We start from the raw sequence: 21,147 nt of genomic DNA on the forward strand, positions 1-21,147 counted from the left end.
TGAAGATATGATCTTCGCACTTTGCTGGACAATTTAAGCAATCGTCTCAGGACCTGAAAAAATCAGGTGACTCAACGGGATCATCCCGGGATGATCACTACGGTGCAAGTATCTACTTTGCCTCTACAAATTATGGGCGTCGTGAACTACGATTGAACAACAGGCAAAAACACAATAGATCATTTATATAATATATGTACATATTATAGATCGATTTACCTAATATACAGTCGCACTTAACTTCGTCACTCTGAAATAACTTCAAAAAACATTGACGACTCTACCGCGTTATAAAAACACTGGCGGCATCTTATTTTATATGAATCCTTCGCGGAAATCGTTTAATTTTTTGACGTGGCATTAATTGTTTCTCTTGCAAATACGCAAAAGTTGTATGGATTCAAAAAGAAGTTGGTAATGCCTAAAAGTAAATATTCGGTTGATCTCGTTTCGTAAGCCACCCATCGGAAATCTTGTTTTATAGAATGAGTTTAGGGTAACGCTTTTCGCGCCCTGTTGGCCATTTAAGGCAACCGAAAATGGTGGATCTCCAATCATAGAGCAGCACAGGGTAAATAACACGTGAATATACAAGCAAAAGTATCTCGCTCAAAAACTTTGGCCATACATGAAGTACGTCAATAATACTACCAGTCAGGGGCATAATGAGAACGTTAATTCGTACATTCTTTTCTTTGCGCTTGACAGAATTTTTTTGAAAGTGAATGCATGATACCTGAACAGTAAATACCGAAACCGAATACATGTTTTGAATTGTTAAATTTGTTAAACTCTTTCCATAGAAGTATTATAGTGATAATACCATGGCGATAATTCTGTTGTTTAAAAAATTCTTAAGAAAACGAAGCCAGACTTTCATAAAAAAACCCAACAATATGCATCACAAACTGAGTAAAAGTTGGTGCGCGTCTGAACGGGATCAGAAAATTTTACGGTATCTGCTGGTAACGTTCGAAAAGCGATCATAAATGAAACGTTAAATCGTTTTATTGATAGAAACGACTCACTTTCTTGGTTTTCAAAGAAAGCATACAGATACACTCCATCTAGATCACAATTCCATGTTACATGATAACTCTAGAGATATCAACAGAAAGATAGTGTTCTTTGCAATTACGAAACTCTTTTTGCCATCGACTGAAAAAGTTAGAAAAACATGTCAATTCAAACTGTTAGAACCAGTTTTTGAAACAGATCATTGGAAGTGCAAATCAATTCAACGTTACTTAATTTTGACTGTCATAGAACGTGAAGATGTGTGAAGTCTTACGGAAAATGTTGGCTTGGTAATGCTTATTGTGTCAATACGATCCCAAAATATTGAATAACAGATGGGCAGCTTTTTGTTGCTATCATCTGTTGGTTGAGAAAGTTAAAAGGTCTGTGGAAGTGCAACGGGCCATGCTCTTGAAAGAAATTTAAAATGTAGGGTCCGTCAATGTTATTTCCGGCGTTTTTTTGTGGTGAAAGTAAAGTAAAAGTCAGTTATTAATAACTTCCACTGTTCATAAAAGAATCTTTTCATACAATTGGAGGGAGCCCTACTCTCCAGTCCACCCCAATGGTTGACTGGTGGCTCGTTTACGGACTGAGTTAGAAACGGCAAAATACCTGTCGCGCCTCTTCCACACATTTGACGTAATCTTGAACGAGCTGAGAGCATTTTAATGACCTGTTTTTGTTTGCCTGATAGCATTCCAAGACGGACTGTTTCAGCGAAGAGCAAACTGGCGTTGCTTTTTTCTTGCTGAGTAAAAAAACAAGGTGTCAGTTAGCTCGAGTGAATATGTTTAGTTCTCATTTCAAATTTACACGATGCACATTTCGTATCATAATGCATCTTTTATTCGGATCATGCAAATCACATTACGTTTTCACGAGTGGTCAAACCTGTATCTTTCTCTCATTTCCTGCACTGAATCATCGAATTCGTTCAAAACTTTTCTTTCTGACTCATCATTCTGAAAATGTTTAATAGAAATCAAGTCGCTACATCTCATTCTCAAAATCACTTTATTCTAGTCATTTTAATAACATTACATTGACAAATTTGAAAAAGTACCTTTTTTAGTTGTTCTTCTTGATACATTCGCGTTTTTTCTCGAAGTTGATCCAATTCACGTTCCTTTTCGTCTAAGGTTTTTTCCAAACTTTCAATGCCATACGAAACAGGTCCGCCAGCCATATTTTGACCCTTAAAATGAAATTCGTTTGGTCGTTTATTTCATGCCTTAAAATTTGTCTTCTTTTATTAAGATCATGCGCCAAATGTCGGACGCGTGTCCATTGGGCAAACAAACACGCGTGAAAACTTGACTTGAACGTATCACCACTCAGTGACGCTATATCAGACTCTGCATGCTGGGACTCGTAAATCAGCATACAGCAATATCCCCAGAACTCAAATGTAATCTGCATGAAGCATGCAAATATGGCTAGTCACTGCATTTGCAGTCTCACACTTTTCAACATTCTAGTCCTCCCCTAAGTATTTTTCACATTTTTAACAATTTGAGTTTCACACTACACTGTTGTCTAACGTGTTTGCATCATAAGATTTATGTGAATCTCTTGCTCTAAGGAATCAATAAAAGAATTTTGCATGCACTCAAGCACATGGACCTGTTCAAAAGCATCCATTATAAGGTCATCGATCCTCTCCTGTTTTTTATCTAACTCTTTCTTTCTTTCCAAAAGTTCATGCCACAGTTTTTTCACATCTTCTGCAAGAAATGATTGAATTAATTAAGTGCGCAGAGTTTTTGTCATTTTCAAGTGTATGGATTACAACAACACAGAAAAGAGGCCTGTTGGTGAAGAATACAGATATCATATTTCAATCATTGCATCATGACATTTGAAGTGAAGAGAGAACAAAAGTTTTCTTAGGGAGCAATCACCAATACCCATGCTTTGATCAAACCCCTTTAGTCTTTGATCCACTCATTTACACTCAAACTTCCGAGTTAGGAATGCAAGCTTAAAAATATATATGTCTACTGGTTCAGGTTTCCATTGGTTTTATAACTAAAATTTTTTGATGGCCTAAACAACTGCACCAATGTCTGATCAACATTAAATACCTTGAGAGATGTTCTCTGACGAGCTGACTGTTACATCATCATCACTGTGTAATAGTGATTCCGATATCTAGGAGAGCAAAAACATACACCACAAAAGGCTGATCACTAGAAGTAGATTACAAATTTCTGTCAAAGTCAAAGTCATGAATTTCATCGCTGTTTCAATTGTGCTATACAATGAAAATTGAAACACATTATCTATTTGTCTTATTGACCCACATTGCTTGAATAAGCAGCTCCAAAATTTTGTTTGGATTATCTGCAAATTTCATACACTACCTAATTTCAAGTAGAACTTTATATCAATCGAAAAAACAAGCATCTCGACTATGGTGACGGTGGCTCGCAGTGATTGTCAAGCTATGGGTCATTATGCTCATTTAGCAATACCTTGACGATACCAATAGAATCATCATCTTCCTCGTTTTCCACTGTCACTCGTCTAGATGATTCTTGTGCTCCCATATTTTTTACACATAAAGTTTTGTAAACGCTTGCTTCTTATCTTAGCTACAACAATGATGAACATTCAATAATTTAGACGGAGCTTGGCAGCCATTTTGAAGCCATCCAATTTTTACCAGATAATTATGACGCGTTTTTTTCTCGTACTTTTTATTAAAAATAGCGGGAGATTTTGATTTTTGATTTCATATGAATATTGAATGGTAAAGTCGAAGAAAAGTTGGTTGTTGTCCTGAATTTCATCCATCGATCATCGATACTAGCATTTTTTTATCTTTGTACTTCTAGTGCAACGACTTTTGATTATTGCAACGACAGATTGATTATTTACTTGCTATATTGAGCTGTTTGCCATTTCCAACATGGATCCATCGGAAGTCGACTTTCTCAGTGAAGAGCAAATGATTACAATCTTGCCCAACTTTAGAGAGGGCAGAATGTACCTGATCAGTGTAAGTATTTTACTGTTGAATTTTCCTCAGTTGATGGTTTTTGAATCAAATTGTTTCTTGCACAACACACGATAAGTCTACGACTGAAGTCTCGTTAGAACTTAGAAACTTGTCTGAACTCTGAAATTGTTAATTTCCATCTTACCGTGTTATTATGCTGCATAAATTTGTTCAATGCTGTTCACTAACTTGGCATTATAAGAAACTTTACAGTTTTTTATTTAATGTTTAAACTCTAAAATGTAGGTATAAAAAGTGGTGATAAACGTTGAAATCTTGTTTTGATAATGATATTGCAGTGGTATAGAGAAGGGGCCTCACCCCCCACCCCCGAAGAAATGACAGAGGTAGTGCCCTCACAGAAAGGTGAAATTAGGGTAGAAATTAGGAAAGGATGGCAATGCGAATGTAGTTGAATGCTTATGTTACTACCAATCACTACTGTTTACAAAATCTTTTTAGTTTTTTTTAAATCTAGCAGCAGAAATAATGTCTACAGGGGTTACAAAGCATACTTTGAGACTTTCATTTAAGTATTTACTTGTGTATTAATGTGCTTTATTGTGTCAATGAAAATATTCTCACTAAATATGAACCAAGAAAGGGTACAAAGTGTTATGTTGAAGTCAGTTGAATCTGAAATAATGGAAAGGTTCAGGGTTATAGATATTGAAAACCTGGTTGAACATTTTGTTTACATGTCACCAATAAGAATGAATTTAGCATGATAATACCACATGTTATTCTGATAAAAAGTCAATATTTTAGACATTAAATTCACTTCAGTAATGTTTTATTTACTTTGAAAGTCATCCTTATTAATAGGTAAAATTTTCTCACTAACAAGTTTTGAATTTAATCCAAGCATTTTTTAATTTTAATAAAAACTAACATCATAAAGATTGCATAATAATTGTGAATGAAAGCCTCTACAGTTATAGATCTTCCGTGTGCAGTGTGACCAGATATGCAATAGCTATTACTGAATTTGATCGAATAATCTTTAGCACTCCCCCCTGTTCCACCTTTTGCAACTATTCAAAGCAGGGGAAAGCGTTTATACTCATGAAACCAAATCTAGTAAAAACATTTTATTGCTTCGTCTGGAGACCTACCAGTTGAACACAAATAGTAATATCTTACCTAAGCATTTTGAGGATTGGAAATATCCCATCTGTAACATTAAAAGGGTAAAAATTAACAAATGATAAACATTTGTTGCGATAGGGTGATCTTGGACCTTTTGAACCGGGAATGCCTACTGAAGCTCCTTTATGGATGGCTATAAATCTTAAATGTAGAAAGAAATGCAGGATTGTTGCTCCAGATTGGATGAATGTTGGTATGTTAACAACTTTTGCCTTTATTAGATTATAAGAAAAATTAATAAATATACATTAAGTCCAATGCTGGACAAGGCTTGAATTTTAAAGAGGGGGGAGGGAGCTTGTTGTTGAACGAAAATGTTCTAGTGTTAATATGATTATGTAACTACCTACAGAGACGGTTTGCTTTGATATTCTTAATAACCATGACCATATGTTATGTCTCTGCCTGGTTACCTTTATTACCTCCGTCAGGAGGTTAGGTTTTCACCTGAGTTTGTAGCTTCATGTGTACGTATGCGTTTATCTGTGAGCTCGATAACTCGATCAATTACGTAAAATATTGTTACGAAAATTTTGGGGCGCATTTCCCATCGATAAAGGAATAAAAGATTACAATTTTTTGAGTTTGAATTAAAATCGAACGAGAAGTAAACATTATTTTTGTTTTGCTTTTTCCAAACTAGTACTGAACGCTTTATTAAGTCGTGGAAAATTACCATAAATGTACTGTAATGTAGGCGTCATTTATTACAATGCGGCGGAGGTCCATGCACTCTCTGGAAAGAGTGCCTTATTTTCTATTGTTATAATTGCTATGTCTCGTTGGATAGCACGTGTGATTTTTTCCTTGAAAAGCGGCAAATATTTACTTATTGTAGTAATTGCTTTGACGGAGGTTACCCGTTCACACCAAAACGATAGTCGTGTAACTGTAGAGAAAACTTAATTCGAGAAATAAGGGCCATCAACTTTTTACATCATTTAAACAATTGAAGTTTGCATAGATTTTTTGGTTTTTTTTGCGCTCATTGCATTATTTCAGAGCAATTACGGGAGAAGAGGGACGAAGCAAAAGAAATGGAATATTTCACAAAAATGCCTAACGAGTGCTACCTGGAAATGACTTCGTTATTGCTCAACAGGTTCGAACAATCTATTCTTGGGAAAAAATCTTCAAAAAAACTGTTGACTAAAGCCAGGGTTTGAAAATGTCTCAATAAGTACTCAAATGGCGGATCCAGCGTTTGTCACAATAAAATATAGCAGCTCAATTTTAAGTTCTAATTACTTTGAAATCATACTATTGGTCATGAATTTCCAACGAATAAAATTTTAACAATCGTGTTACCTCCGAGGTATTTGTAAATGTAAATATATGCAAGAATGAGCTGCGGTAATGTATTCTGACATTTCCTAGATCCGCCAATGAGTTGCTCCGTCATTACACTTTCACTTGTAAACAGTTTTTCAATGCCAAATTTAAAAGCAAATTAGGTGAGATGTAATTGAAACCGACAAGATAAGAACGCTTGAACGTGAAGGATAAACTTGAATCTATTGCTCTGGGTCATGGAGCAATTTTGAGAAATTAAGAGTCATCGAGTCTGCCTTATGACAGAAATATAAGCGCTGTTAACACGTTTCAAATAAGGGCTGAAGTTATTGGACCTTGAAATTAGATTATTGTGTAATTTTTTCTAACGGAATGGACACTGCTTGAAAAAATAGAGCGTCAGAAAAATGAAGTAATGCAAGATGATTTTTTCTTGAGACAGAAACGACACGGGCGTAGGAAGATTGATAATTGGGGGGAGGGGTCAAAATCGTATGTGAAAGTTAATAGTTCATATCATGAATATGAGTGCCCCCCCCCCCAAAAAAAAAGAATATCGATCTTGCTACGCCCATCCACGGCAAGACAGTGAAATGGGTTAGGTGCTACATGCCTTTTATTGTGGATGGATTTCCAATTCAAAACCTACTCATATTTAGTTATCCAGAATAGGTATATAGCCGACTTCGCCCAGCTGATTTCGTGACGTCGGTGAGCAATTGTATTAGGGTTTTTGTGCGGCTTATGTGTGGATTTTTTTGCGGATTATGTGTGGCTGTGTGGATTTTTTGCGGATTATATGTGGATGCGTGGATTTTTGGGGGGATTATATGTAGATGTGTGGGTTTATATGCGATTTATGTGTGGATATGTGGTTTTATGTGTGAATGTGTGCATTTATTATTACAACGTATTTTGCTTTATTTATTTGCGTGAATTATGAAGAAGGTTCTTATTTTCAAGCGCCCGCGATGACATACCGCACGCGAACGAAGTGCAGAATTTGGTCAAAGATATATGGGAAATTAGGATGGCGAAAATGCGAAAAAGTATGAATATCATGGTACAGGAAAAGGAAACGCACGCTAGAGTAAGTGGATACATTATTTTTTCTCGAAAATATTAGAACGAAGTTATACGTATAAGTGGAAGTTAACTTTTCATGGACGCACTTTCGAACATAGAGATTATAACTAATACTAGAGGTGGCATCGTAATATAATCTATAGTCTAAAATATGGTACGCGTTTTTTGGGTGGCAAAATCGACTGCCGGATGTTAAGCTACCGTGGCCGACAATGATTTTCTGAGCTTTTTTTGTATATATTATATCAAAAATTATCACAGTCAATTTGTTGAAATATGTTTTACTTTTTATCATAATTTTAGATGGTTTAAACCGCTCATATTTTGCAAAACATGTTTGTATTGCTTTTATACTTACTCAGTAAATTTTAAGTCGCGAGAGTTGCTTCATAAAACGAGCTTTTTTCTTGTTTCATTCAACTGCTATGAGACTACGAAATACAGATATTTTGTCATCTATACCAAAAAATGGCTAAACCATGTGAATAGGCGAGTTGTAAAAACAGAAAAACAAGTATAAAGGACAGCGTAAGTTTTCATCCTTTATAGTTTAATTAAAACATACAAAGCATAGAGATTATAAACAACATATATTCGTAATAGCATCTCGTCAGTTGAAAAACATTCACTAACGCGTTAAATTGATAAAATTTCCTGATGTTGGGACAGAAGAACAAAAACACCTACAACACTATATTAAAAAAACCCGAAACTCGAAAGCAGACGGCAAAAGATATCTGGCTCCATCGTGTTCTCTACATTTCCTCCCCAAGTTCAGCGTTACCCCAAATTCGTCATTAATGCCATCTAGTTTTTTTAATCTCCGTGTCTTTTGAACCCTTGAACTAAATATACACGCGGCGCAGGGGCTTGAGAAGCCGTGGATGTCCGTGCGAGATTCGAGAATGCTTGCCTCCAAAGCTGTAGTTCTCGACAAATCACAATATGGAGACTCGGCTGAAACAGAACTTTTATTATTACCAACAAACACTAAAAATCACGATACAGCTAGAGAACAACAAGTCTCTATATATTCTCTACTTTAAGTCTATACTTATTGATATATGTAAGTGTTAATTTCCTACTATTACGTAAAATGTCAAGTCAGTTCCGACAACGTTATTTCTACGACAACTGCAGATTACAACAACAAGTTTCTATATATTCTCTACTTTAAGTCTATACTTATTGATATATGTAAGTGTTAATTTCCTACTATTACGTAAAATGTCAAGTCAGTTCCGACAACGTTATTTCTACGACGACTGCAGAATTACAACAACAAGTCTCTATATACTCTCTACTTTAAGTCTATACTTATTAATATATGTAAGTGTTAATTTCCTACTATTACGTAAAATGTCAAGTCTGTTCCGACATCCGATCACCCACCGCTTCTTACTGTGAGTGTCACGTACAGGAAAGACACCCACAAATTTGGCTTCTTGCTTGAACTTTTTAAGACGCACATGCCAGGTTTATAGCTACTGGTGTAGAAAATTTTCAAATCAATAAACATTAAACACACCTTTCAATCTCTCATGTTGCAGTTAAAAGAAGTAATCCAGATAAAAACAACTAATACGTGTTTATATTCGGCTCATTTCGAATCTAACTACTGCGCGTGATCACTTCGTGAGCGTGGAACATCAGAGCCCTCTATTCATAAGGGTTAGCACTATTTTCCACCCAGCAAACCGCCCTTTATTTTGAAATATAATATTTTACACAGTATAATATTTTACACAATCTAATATTTTACACAATATAATATTTTATATAATATTTTACACAATCGTCGAAAAACGACATATTTTCCAGCCTGGATTATAAGTTTATAACTTAAGGTGGTTGCATGAAAATTTATACTGCAACATTTATCTGTAAATATTTTCATATGTTGATATTAAAAACTGTATTATAAAAATATAAAATTACTCGCCATCTCAAAACGACCTAGCACCAGTGCATGCATGGTTTCCTTTTAGCTTTTGGTTCTTTCCCATTAGCCGCCATCTTTAATTTATTAACGATTGTGTGAAGTAAAGGGCGGTTTGCTGGGTGGAAAATAGTGCTAACCATTCATAAGAGTTGGGACAAACGGTCTGGGGCGAGCGCGGAACCGCCATTTTGGTTCCTACTTGCAAAGTGAAACTATAATAATACTATTGGAAATTGGGTTTATATGCAAAAGAAGAAAGCAATTTAAGCTTATTCCATGGTAGTATCAAATATATTAGGAATAGTAGCAAGCTCTTTGCGTTTTTTAACGATTTGCGGAAGACCTGATTTAATTTCATTGCTTTGAGCTTCGTTTGCGGTTTGCTAGTTCGTGCTACAAATTGATGGTGATCCATTGTAAGAAGTATTTTTCGCACGTGAACGTGTTTTCTCGGCTTATGTTCCGACTCTGTAACAAGTTTTCAAGATCTTTAAGCTTGGTGGCAAGCGGCAATGTTATCCTGGCATCAGTGTTATCAAATAGTTGGACAAGACTTTGTTCGAAACTTCGAATCATAGTAATCATGCAGTTTTGGTCCTGAGAGATATGTGTTCAAGATTTGTAACAATTTAATGGTAGTGAGTGGTTTATGCCCCCCAATTTCATCCAAGCATGACATTTTTATTGTGAAAGATCACAAAATTTTCTTGCTCAGCAGAAAATGACAGACTTTTTTACGTTTTAGTTATTGAAATATGCAATGATTTGACCAAGATGCATTTGGCCTTAAACGTTTTATTCCTTTATATGAAGTTATTTCGCCTTTAACACTTTATAAAGTATTAAAGTTTAGTTGTAATAAAGTTTGTTAAGGATTCTGCTGAAAATTTTGGTGAAGCATTTCTTTAAAATGAACATATTATTTCTATAACATGAAACATTTCTGTTGTTGAAAAACAGTCTGTTTGCTATAAGTGCTACTGTTTGTAGTCTTTTATACAGCATATGAGTCTGATGCAATCTTTAATTTAGCAAAGAGATAAATTTATTGTTTGAGGAATGACAAAACTTCTGTATGTGTTTATTGATCGAACAGGGGTGTGTTGGAGGGGGCTCAGCCCCGTTTGTTCAAATTCTATGCCTTGTATTGCCAGTGAAATATCTATATCCAAAAGGTAGCAGCACTTAAATATATATCTGAAAGCCAGCAATATTTTGATATATATGAGAAAGGCAGCAACAGTTGTAATATACATTAAAGAGCCCAAATAGCTGAAATTATGGAGATATGCCTCTGTGATCTTATAAACCAAAACCTACAATTAAAATATCATCGACAAGTCTAGAAGAGAAGTAATGTTCTATTTTGAGCTGCAGAAGTAGGGTACATTTGTACAATTCATTACCAAAAATATATTGTACTCAGCTGTTTCAGTGAATATCCTAATTATAATTACTTCATTTTTAAATGATGAACTAAAAATACAAAATACAACATGGAAAATCATAAGAGTTTCTGTGATTTGGTGTAGTTGTTTGTTTAAGTGTGGAAGTGGCTGAGAATTGAGAGGTTTGTAGATTCACCAATTTCAGAACTTAATGAGAAATCATCTTCGATTAAAGAACAAGCTTTGGAGTAAGAAAACTATTGAAACTGCATCAGCACGAACTTTGCCATGTTATTTGGCCCAAAAATGATTCTCTACTTGAGTCAGTTAATTGAACCTTATATCCAAAGCAGTAAGTTCGACGTAAAGGCATTTCTTTCATTTTTTTCGTAATCCTCCATTCTGGCGATATGTAATGACATTTAGTAGCCGTCAACAATCAGTTAATACAAACTTATCCATAAAAAACGCAATATTATCTCAAAATACTGTATTACTAGCAGCAATTGCTATATAAACACTAGCTCAAATTTCAAAACTAGGAACCAAAATGGCGGAAATTGATCAGGTGATCAATATTGCCCAATCAACGTAAGCTAAACGGATAACAATAGATGTCCCAACTCTTACAAATAGAGGGCTCTGTGGGACACCACTATTTTCAAAAACTTTCAAAGCACTTCCTGATCATTGCGCTATGATACGCGCGTGTGTGGATTGATTTTTGAAAGGCAGGGGCTGGTTGCACGAAGCCTGGTTTGCGTTATCCACTGGATAGCAAACTTTTCTGAACGTTCATAAAATCTTGTATAGGAGAAAACTATACGATTTGAACTGTAGAATGACTAAAATAAAATATTTCGAAGATTACAAAATTTCTTTGTCGTAAGAAAAATATAAACACCTTTTTTGGAAGCTTGAAAATTTTGCTATATAATGGATTACGCTATCCAAGCTTCATGCAACCGGCCCCAGATATTTAGCTAGGAAAGAAGCTGGACGTGATTGAAACATACGTATTGTTAAAAGGGACAAAACTCTAAGATGCGGAAGTGTGAAACGCTTTTAATTGCAAGGAAGTACAGTATTAAACATATCTCCAAAGGTAGATTTGGAAAGTATTTCAAATAGTATTGACACAATTGCGATTCGACGAAAACCCATGAAATATGGTAGCGCAACTCAACGCAACGATCGTGCTTGTTAAAGGCGCTTTGTTTTCGAGATATACTAGGCGAGAGTAGAGCTGCAGGCCTTACTTGCCCTTTTGGTGGACTGATTGAGAAATATCATCGAAATGCGAGTTATGCTTTGCTATTTAATAAAGTCGTCAAAATACCTAGCAAAAAGTTAAACGGTGAATAGGATTTCCTATATTCCCGTTGAGTTCGCTAAACAAGTGGTTGTTCTACATAGTATCTATGCCTTCCCTAGCTTCTCGTTCACGTAAGATAAACATGCATATATGTTAATTATCCTAACTGCGTGTCGCCTGAAAAGTGCCATGACTAAGGATATCGACAGTTGTTTTGAAAGGTAAAGTAGAAATATAATGTAGATCACGCCCTGAAATGTCGTACTGAACGATATTTTCGTTTGGTTGGGTGACGTTGCAAAACGGCACAGTTATGTTCATTATTTCTATTGGAAGGCGTAGATAAAATATCCGGAGTCAAAATTATTCACCGCGGTTAAAAGGGACTGAAAATTCAAATGCAATAATCGGAATCACTGCAGTAAAACAGCTAACGTGTGACGTTGTCCTAGTGTTGGTGCGACATTACTTGTTGTGTCACTTGACTTGTGTGCTGTCAATCCAGATTTGGTGTTTTATTGACGGCTGGAGAACAATAGAACTATGATAAGAAGCGCAGCAGTTGCCCTTACCTTTTTACCACAATTGTCAATGAATATGGCAGCACATGAACTTTGATCTGTTGTGGTTGAACCTTCTGAAACTTACCGCGTGCAATTCTTTCATTTATTGAATAAATATTTCAACAAACTTGCGTAGCTAGTTGGGGATAATAAAAAACCACATAACGCCAAGCTGAGTATTGATTTCAAAAGGACGCGTATTTTCATTTACAAGGACACATTTTACACAAAATGTGTAAAAAACCCACTTATTTTAATGCCTGAGTTTAACTATATGCAGGACGTAAGAGAGAAAAATCCTTGCTCGGAGCACGATGACGCTCTCTTGACACTGTAATGAAGAAAAACCATCTAACGTTAGAAGGAAAAAGTTGCTTAATTACTATTTGAGTAAACTGAGCTAATTAGACTTGTGACTTCCCAAATTAGTGATGGAGCAAACTGGAAAGAAAAGCTTTAACAACGGCATTGTAATGAGTCACTTTTCCTCGCAAGGACAAACGTTTTACATCATGAAAGATAATATAAAGATAATGAGATCAAAGGATTCTAGCCGTAGAAACGATCGCGCAGACAATCCAAGTCGTGCAAGAGTTTAGGAAGACAAACATTTAGTGAAAGAGCAGACAGTTTTGCAAAGTGTTAATAACTAAAATAAGAACATTAGTATTCATATTTCACGTTGGACATAGTATGTCGCAGTTTAGAAATGCGCGTTCGGCTGGTTGTTATATGCGGAAACTTGGCTTGCACGTTAAGGCTATGATTGGATTGTTATTAATACAGATAGATTTATTTAGGATATAGCTGGAAAAGATTTACACCAAAAAAGACGTGCGTTTGTTTGGGTGAAAATAGGTTTCGGTCACACCGTTTTTTATGAAGATAAATTAAGGGTTTAAACACGTGGGATTTTCTTCCGCAACTTTGAGTTTATTACGTGGGGAAAGGGAACTCTTTCCAAACATGGAGCAACTCATTAGGTAATTGTATTCCTTCATTTTTGAATGAACTAAAATTATTGGCATGTTGTAGTTGGATAACCTGACGCGAATGGAGATCAACACTGTCCGACCTTTTCTTACATCATCCCTAAACCACATGCATAAATTAAGGTGTTACGTGGCCGAGCATCCGAGGACTGGCACTGGATATTGAATGGTACCAGATAAGGAGCGAGACAAAGAAACACTAATTACTTTTATGTGACCTAACAATTTAGAAGCTAACTTTAATCTACGTATTTTTGCCTATTGATTGTGTAATGAATTGTATTTATATGTGCTTTTGTATCGTTATATGTATGAAACGGCGCTTTGTATTATAATATAATTGTGTAAATATGCTAGCACAATTATAGTCTTTATAGAGGACACATGTACAGGAATGTTTATGGAATAAATTATGACACTGATTGAAGTAATCATTTTGAAGTGAACCTGGTGTATTGTACTTGTAGCATAAATATCGAGCAATATTGGTTGTGAAATGGTCTTGTATTCTGTAAGATGTTGATTTCTTGGGTTAAATTCAACGGATATTTATTATGATGTATAGGATATTCATTATGATTTATTGTTAGCGTGTATTCATTATGATTTATTGGTGTAAATATGCTAGCAGAATTATAGACGACACATGAACAGGAATGTTTATGGAATATATTATGACACTGATTGAAGTAATCATTTTGAAGTGAACCTGGTGTATTGTACTTGTAGCATAAATATCGAGCAATATTGGTTGTGAAATGGTCTTGTATTCTGTAAGATGTTGATTTCTTAGGTTAAATTCAACGGATATTTATTATGATGTATAGGATATTCATTATGATTAACTGTTAGCGTGTACGGCCTAATGGAAGATCACATTCATATTTTTTTATGTAACTTTAGTGAAATAGTAGTTTTTATGTGAAATAGAAATGAGTTTTAGCAGCTCAGCTGCATCACTTTGGAATGGTTTACCGCCTGCAATATAAGAAAAAAATGCATAAGTTTCGACAATTTTAAACGTATTCTCGACCGCACTTGGTCAAATATAACCAATTTTGTAAATTAGATTGATTATTTGATTTGGATATATTTGTTTAGATAAAGTAGTGCAGGCAAATTAATTAGTTTGTCTGTAGGTTATTATCTGCAATTTATTATAGTATGTAATATTTTTGACTTGCATGCATTCATCTAATATAGCCTGTAACAATTTTTGCCTAAATTACAGTTATTATTGTATTGAAATTTGTAAGTTTAATAAGTAAACGACCTCTTGCGAAAAACACGAGCCCACGAGCCCTGAAGAGTTACCGTTTTTAAGTATTTTTAAATAATAATAATAGTCATAATAATAATAAATAATAGTTCCGTGGCTGAATAAAGTTATTGTTATTATTATTATTATTATAGTCTACGATAAGCGCAATGGCGTAGCCAGCCCGCAAATTTTTTCACGCTATTTAATATTTTGGTGTTCAATCACTGTAAAAACAACTGATTTCTAAAGAAGTGAATATTGTTAAGTATAAAAAATTTACATAGCATGAAGAAATTTGCCGGATGGCTACGCTAGTAAACTTTTAAAGTGGACAGAGAACTGTACTATTTAGATCTTTAAGGTTGTACGGTGGGTGAAAAAAGCAGTGACTATGCTGTTTCCGTTAAATAAAGTCAGAAAATTCAAAAATAGTTCAGAAATATCGCTTGTGTTTTAACGCAGATAACAGATTTTGGAGAGATCTTGCTTACGGGTATATTTTATCCGTCAATATCTCCTTTGGCTTAAAATTAATTTCTACCATTTTTTAACGGTTATTTTAACATGCGTGATATTTCAACGCTAAACAGTTATTATATTTTTGCATGCCAAAATAAACCGTAGCACTTACGTGTTGTGATATGGTATTAGAACGGTTGATGTCTTAATTAATTGTCTTTGAATGTATTTTGCATTACACGGGCCTGGGGAGAGGATGGCTGCGCACTTTTTTCTCCATCTACTATAACTTTATATCGAATATTGCCATTTCATCATTCCTATTTGTCACAAATAATTCATCTGAAATTGTACTGTCTAGATAATTAAATTCGGTTTTCAACTCGCAGATGTAGAAATACATAGTTTTGAATTTCGCACTTGTCGTTTGACAAAACTTTTGCTGTTTTCCTTTGAGTAATTTTTAATGGACGGCCGAAAAGATTTCTTAGCCAATCAAAAGGCATTGTATCACCGGAAATGACTTCAAACAGCAACACATATTCATAGGTCAATGGTAATCATTGGAATACGTTACTGCGGGTGGATACAATCACATTTTGTATAGAGAAACGCCACTTCCAGTTGAAAGATTCATTAAACTTTTGGTTTTATTGATGCTTTAGAAGATACGTGCATCTCCTAGGAGACGAAGCTCTCAAACACCAAATAAAACTTTTATCAACATGCAGCTTCGTGCAATCAATAGATTATTACATGCAGGCAACGAAATATTCTTTGCCTTGTGCAGAATATGTAGATGCGGATTTAAAGTTGATCGAAAATTTATTCCTTGTGTTTATAACTTGAACAAAACAAGTTTAATTTGCTCGGTGTTTGGATTGGAAGCAGCATTTCTCTAAATTAACTGTATTTTGATAAAACAGCTGCTTACCACTGTAATCACTGTGATCGTTTGATCTGTCAATCAAAGATTATCAAAGCTAAGCAATGGAATGCAAAATTAACTTTTTCTGATCGCATGTTATGATTGTAGTAGACGTGTTCATCCCTTGACATGGCTTTCTCTATTGCATAAGCTCTAAATGTAGATTCTATTGCGCTTTGACAAGAAAATTTTCATTTGATGGAAACGGATTTGAAGCATTTGCTTCTCAATCGTGGACGTGTTTTAATGGTCCACGAAACGCGTGACAACTTAAAAATCGTGCTCTAATCTCATCTGTTATCTTCAAGGTTAGATCGCCGCTGCTGCTTTTCTCGATTAATGTATGTGTTTTTTTTTCGTTTAGAAAAAAATATTGCATGCATTTCTCTTTTGCAAATTCTATTCTAGTTAATCGCCAATAGTTTGAAGATGTACCATGAAAATTACCAAAAAAATGGCAATTATAATAATAGACTACTGCATGGTTGGTGAGTGCGTACGATTTTTATGCACGAGTTGAGATGGATTGAAAAGTAACGAGTGAGCACAGCGAACGAAATTTTTTATCATACGAGTATTGGAATTTAGGTTGTAGTAAAATTTTCACCGAAGAGATAGCACAAATTCTAACGCGTCAAAAAAATGCAATAACGCAAAACTAATTATTCCGTTCATGGGGAATAATTAGTATTTCCGCCATTTCTGTCTTAACATTATGAAAGGCAACCTCTCCTACGAATGAAATACGTTCGTTGTTTACGTTTATTTTTTCTTTTAAAGGGAAGCGTAATAAACTTGCTTCAATATTTATCCAGTTGCTTGAAGGGAATATTGTTTATCCATGGAAAGTCGTGTTTCGACGATGAAAATTACTGAAGAAATCCAATGTCCTCCTGTTTAAATCGTTTTCCTTGCATTTATATTGAATTCGCTTACGGATAGTGTCTAGGCGAATTGCAAAGCCATTGATAAATAAAATCAAAAATACTGTTTTCGTTTCTTTAATTTTCATACTGTTCACCATTCGTGATAAAACTTGATATGCATTTTGTCACTAGTGAGAAAAATGATAGGTGTTCGGAAATTTTAGGCATATGATTTTTATTTCACTGTTTTATTGCGGATAAATTTTAATACTCCTATGATAAAGTGTTGTCAATGTATTCAAATCAGGCAGCACAATCGACATTTGCTTACGAATATCACACTTGCAAAAATACTTGCATTACTTCTGCATTTACATTTTGCTTAAAGTTATCGCTCTCGGGCAATAAATGAAATCGAGTTCATTAATTCGCTCGAGGTTTCATTTCAGACGACTATTTAGTTTTATCTTGACCCTTGCAAGTCAACTGAAATGCGTTCACCTTTTCTAACTGGGTGGCTTTATTGTGACGTAAAACAAAATTTAATGAATTTTCCGTCAAGTTCGAGTCATAATACCAACAACATCTCTAAAAACAATTATTCATGAAAACCTTAAATTTTTAAGAAATTCGCACAAAGTCGAGCGATGACAATGATGTTTTCCTAAGTGTCACCAGAATTTCTGGGAAATACATTTCATTTTGAGTTTCAATTAAATCTTGGAATATTTTTTTCACTTCGAAAGGGATTTTTTCATTTTACACTTGTTTTTGTGCGAAAGGCTCAGATGGGTGTATTTTGGCAAGATGGTGTACTTTGGAGTATTGACTCAGAATAACTATCATAAATTCTCGTTTTGATTTTCATTGAACATGTGAATACTTAATTATTGTCATCCTTCTCGTGTTCTTTCATAATGCCATCTTTCAGCGTGTTTATCAAACGAAATAATTGATTCGTCACAAATGTCCGCTTTTGAACATTCACATAATGTAGTGGGATTGATACTGGGGCCGCAGAAGTTCGTTTGCGAACATCAGATGGGGTTTGACATTATTTAATTGGATGATTTCGAACACTGTATATGTTCTCTCTGAGATCAAAAGCTTCGGAAAGGCTCTGTTGCGTTAAATTTTGTGTAGCTACTAGTAAACCGAAAGTTGTTTGATGACGTAATGCGCACGATTTTCTGTCCGATCAGATATGATTCCATGGCTTTAATCAACACCTTGTGTTTGCCAACCTCTCGGTTGTTTGTAAGTTGGCCTAGTGATTGAGGTTGGTTGTGCGCATGTCACATGCCCTCTTCGTGAGCCGAGCAGCGGTGTATCACTATAAACAAGAAACTGAGTCTGTGCTCATGACTGGTGAGTTTTTAAAAAATGTTCTTTGCGGGAATAATTGTTTTGGGTTAGCATCACCTAAAAATCCAAAGAGGGCATATCTTATCGTGGGCTAATTGATCCGCAGTTGTCTTGATTTTGTTGAAAAAAAACCCAGTTGAAATTTTCGCTTTTCCAGGCATAATTTGGCTACCGAAAAAAGATTTCGCATATATCCTTAACGAAATTGCAGCTGAGCCGTAATAAATTAAATCACCGACATGAAAACATTGCAGCACTTTTTTGCAATCAAAGAAGACAAAAACACATCAATTTGTGGCGGCTCTCATCCTTTGCGATTGCTGAGAGTGCGATTTAAAATGTTATGTCTCATGGTCTGGCAAATATGACGCGGCTTGATAGAGGTGCTTTTTCAAACATGCGTGCGCATTATGACGATTGTTATTTTAATGCATGGTGTGAGCGAACTTGAGATTATTTCTATATGCAAAGATATGGTGGCATGAGCTAATATACCTGGTGCCATGAAGTCGTGATGGATCACAGATGCCTGTCATTCAATCACAATTTCTACCCCGGGTGTTCTGTATTCGCGAAAGGTAGGAAGTAGCTCAATTTTGCACATTTTACCAGATGTCTGCGCATGTTTCGGGTTGTGCGTATTTGCAGTAGAAAGTGATAAGTGAAATGCAATTTTGTGTAGCGCATTCTTGTGATTTGGGTGTTTCTTCGATCGCGAATACCCTTCAGATCGATTGTTGAAATTGCGCTTCATGATATACAACCGTATCTCAATTTAAATCATCTTTTGCGGAACTATAAAATGGAAATCATAACAACGCCTTTTTTCCTCTTGTAATTTTAAAATCCCTCAAAGGGCTTTTACTAAAGTATGTGTGTCGGCTTTCTCGCCTAAATTACAGTCCTCTGGTCTTTCTCTGCTGATGAAGGTTTCTTGACTCTATGTGCACTTAAAAACTATTGTGTCATGCAGGTTCTGAAAAATAATTAAAGAAATACTCATAATTCTAAAGATCGAAAATATCATAGTGAATGGTAAAAGTAATATAATAAGTTACTAGCTGTTAAAAGATTTGTTTTAAGTAAAGAGCATTAACCCTATAGTTCTAAAATAAATGTTTATTAGAATATAATAAATATTTTAGAACTATTGCGTTAGTGCTCTACTTAAAACTGTTCGTCTAAGAACTATCAACTTATTATATTACTTTTACCATTCACAATGGTATTTTCGATCTTTAGAACTATTTTCAAATTTGTCATCACGACAAAGTCTCTATTTCATTAAATACTCATAACTAAAGCTAAAAAAACTTCTATAATTAATACATAAATAACCAATCAATTACTATATAATTGCTACATAAATGGTTGCCAACCACTCTCTTAAAGCTTAATTGCGACTGCCTGTTTTGACACGATAATCTAGGCCTTCTGCTTTACAAGATGACGGTTACCAACCGTCTGAATAATAAGTGAAACTTATACACTAATTTTTAATCCTAAATTTGAAGTTGGGTGTTTTTCAATGACGTTGTGTTGTGTAAAAATCCAAATATTGAGTAGTAGCTATTAGCTACTACTAGCCACTTTCTAAATAATTTGAAACGACGAAGGGAAAAGGCAATTCACCGAATTCTGTGCAATTTTTATTTCTGGCTGGCTGGACGCATGCGGAACTCAGATATTTTCGGGTTCAATTTTTCCAACTGATGTTTGACTTTCAAATTTGCAACTATTTGTTGTCGTTTAGCTCCAGGCTTCGATAAAAATATCAAATCATGGTATCCTTTACGTCTAAGAATTCAATAGATCTTTCCTCTGAGTGTTGAAATATAAACAGTTTGTACACAAGGTTGTACACAAGGAACACAAAGTTTGTACACAAGGAGCACAAAGTTTTAAAAAATTTATTTCAAAAGGAACACAAGTTGTACACAAGGAGCACAAAGTTTGTACACAAGGAACACAACGTTTTAAAAAATTTATTTCAAAAATCAAGCCTCGTGGAGTTTTCATCTCTGATTAGTTTAGTCCGAGACAGGATTTAATTCGAAAATTATTGCACTCTTTAGATTAATTTGTTGTAGTACGTGCTACTAGCACCGATACATTCGACTGCCTATTTTCGCGTCAATTCTACAAAACACAACTGTACAGTTTTCTGAAAAATTTCTAAGATATATAGAATGCTTGGAATAAATTTCTTTTATAATTGTAGCTAGTGATATTCTCATTCTCATTTTACCGTAAATTTGGCGGTAACTGCCATTGTGGGAACTAGATTTGAAAATTACGGTATACGGTACACTCGACTGCTATTCTTTCAAATAGTTTGCTTGAAAAAACATGTTAATTACATCTTTATGTTCTGAAAAACTTCTGTTAGTGCAATTAGGTTTGTTTCTGTCAAATTTTGAGTTTTCTCAGCTCAGTAGCGTAACTATGAATAAAGCTGACAAAAACAACGTTTGAACACAAATTCAACAAACCATGAACTATAGTTGCAAGAGAAACGT

At 34.9% G+C, this 21,147-nt stretch overlaps 2 protein-coding genes across 2 annotated transcripts; one reads left to right on the plus strand and one right to left on the minus strand.

Annotated features, from left to right (window-relative positions):
* Nucleotides 1-990: 990 nt before the first annotated feature.
* On the minus strand, nucleotides 991-3,680 carry LOC124434983 (MICOS complex subunit Mic19-like). The gene is made up of 7 exons (XM_046984946.1): nucleotides 3,495-3,680; nucleotides 3,105-3,171; nucleotides 2,644-2,744; nucleotides 2,084-2,215; nucleotides 1,912-1,982; nucleotides 1,633-1,768; nucleotides 991-1,158 (listed from the first exon to the last, which is right to left on the minus strand). Exons 1-7 carry the CDS (start codon nucleotides 3,567-3,569, stop codon nucleotides 1,135-1,137), a joined length of 606 nt encoding a protein of 201 aa, XP_046840902.1. The 5' UTR covers nucleotides 3,570-3,680; the 3' UTR covers nucleotides 991-1,134.
* Nucleotides 3,681-3,738: 58 nt separating this feature from the next.
* LOC124434795 (DNA replication complex GINS protein PSF2-like) lies at nucleotides 3,739-14,180 on the plus strand. Its single transcript, XM_046984705.1, has 5 exons — nucleotides 3,739-4,021; nucleotides 5,249-5,363; nucleotides 6,173-6,272; nucleotides 7,427-7,553; nucleotides 13,793-14,180. The coding sequence occupies exons 1-5, from the start codon at nucleotides 3,932-3,934 to the stop codon at nucleotides 13,913-13,915; spliced, it is 555 nt and encodes a 184-aa protein (XP_046840661.1). The 5' UTR covers nucleotides 3,739-3,931; the 3' UTR covers nucleotides 13,916-14,180.
* Nucleotides 14,181-21,147: the final 6,967 nt, after the last annotated feature.

This window comes from Xenia sp. Carnegie-2017, unplaced genomic scaffold, assembly GCF_021976095.1.
Source record: "Xenia sp. Carnegie-2017 unplaced genomic scaffold, XeniaSp_v1 HiC_scaffold_14, whole genome shotgun sequence".
NCBI lineage: Eukaryota > Metazoa > Cnidaria > Anthozoa > Malacalcyonacea > Xeniidae > Xenia > Xenia sp. Carnegie-2017.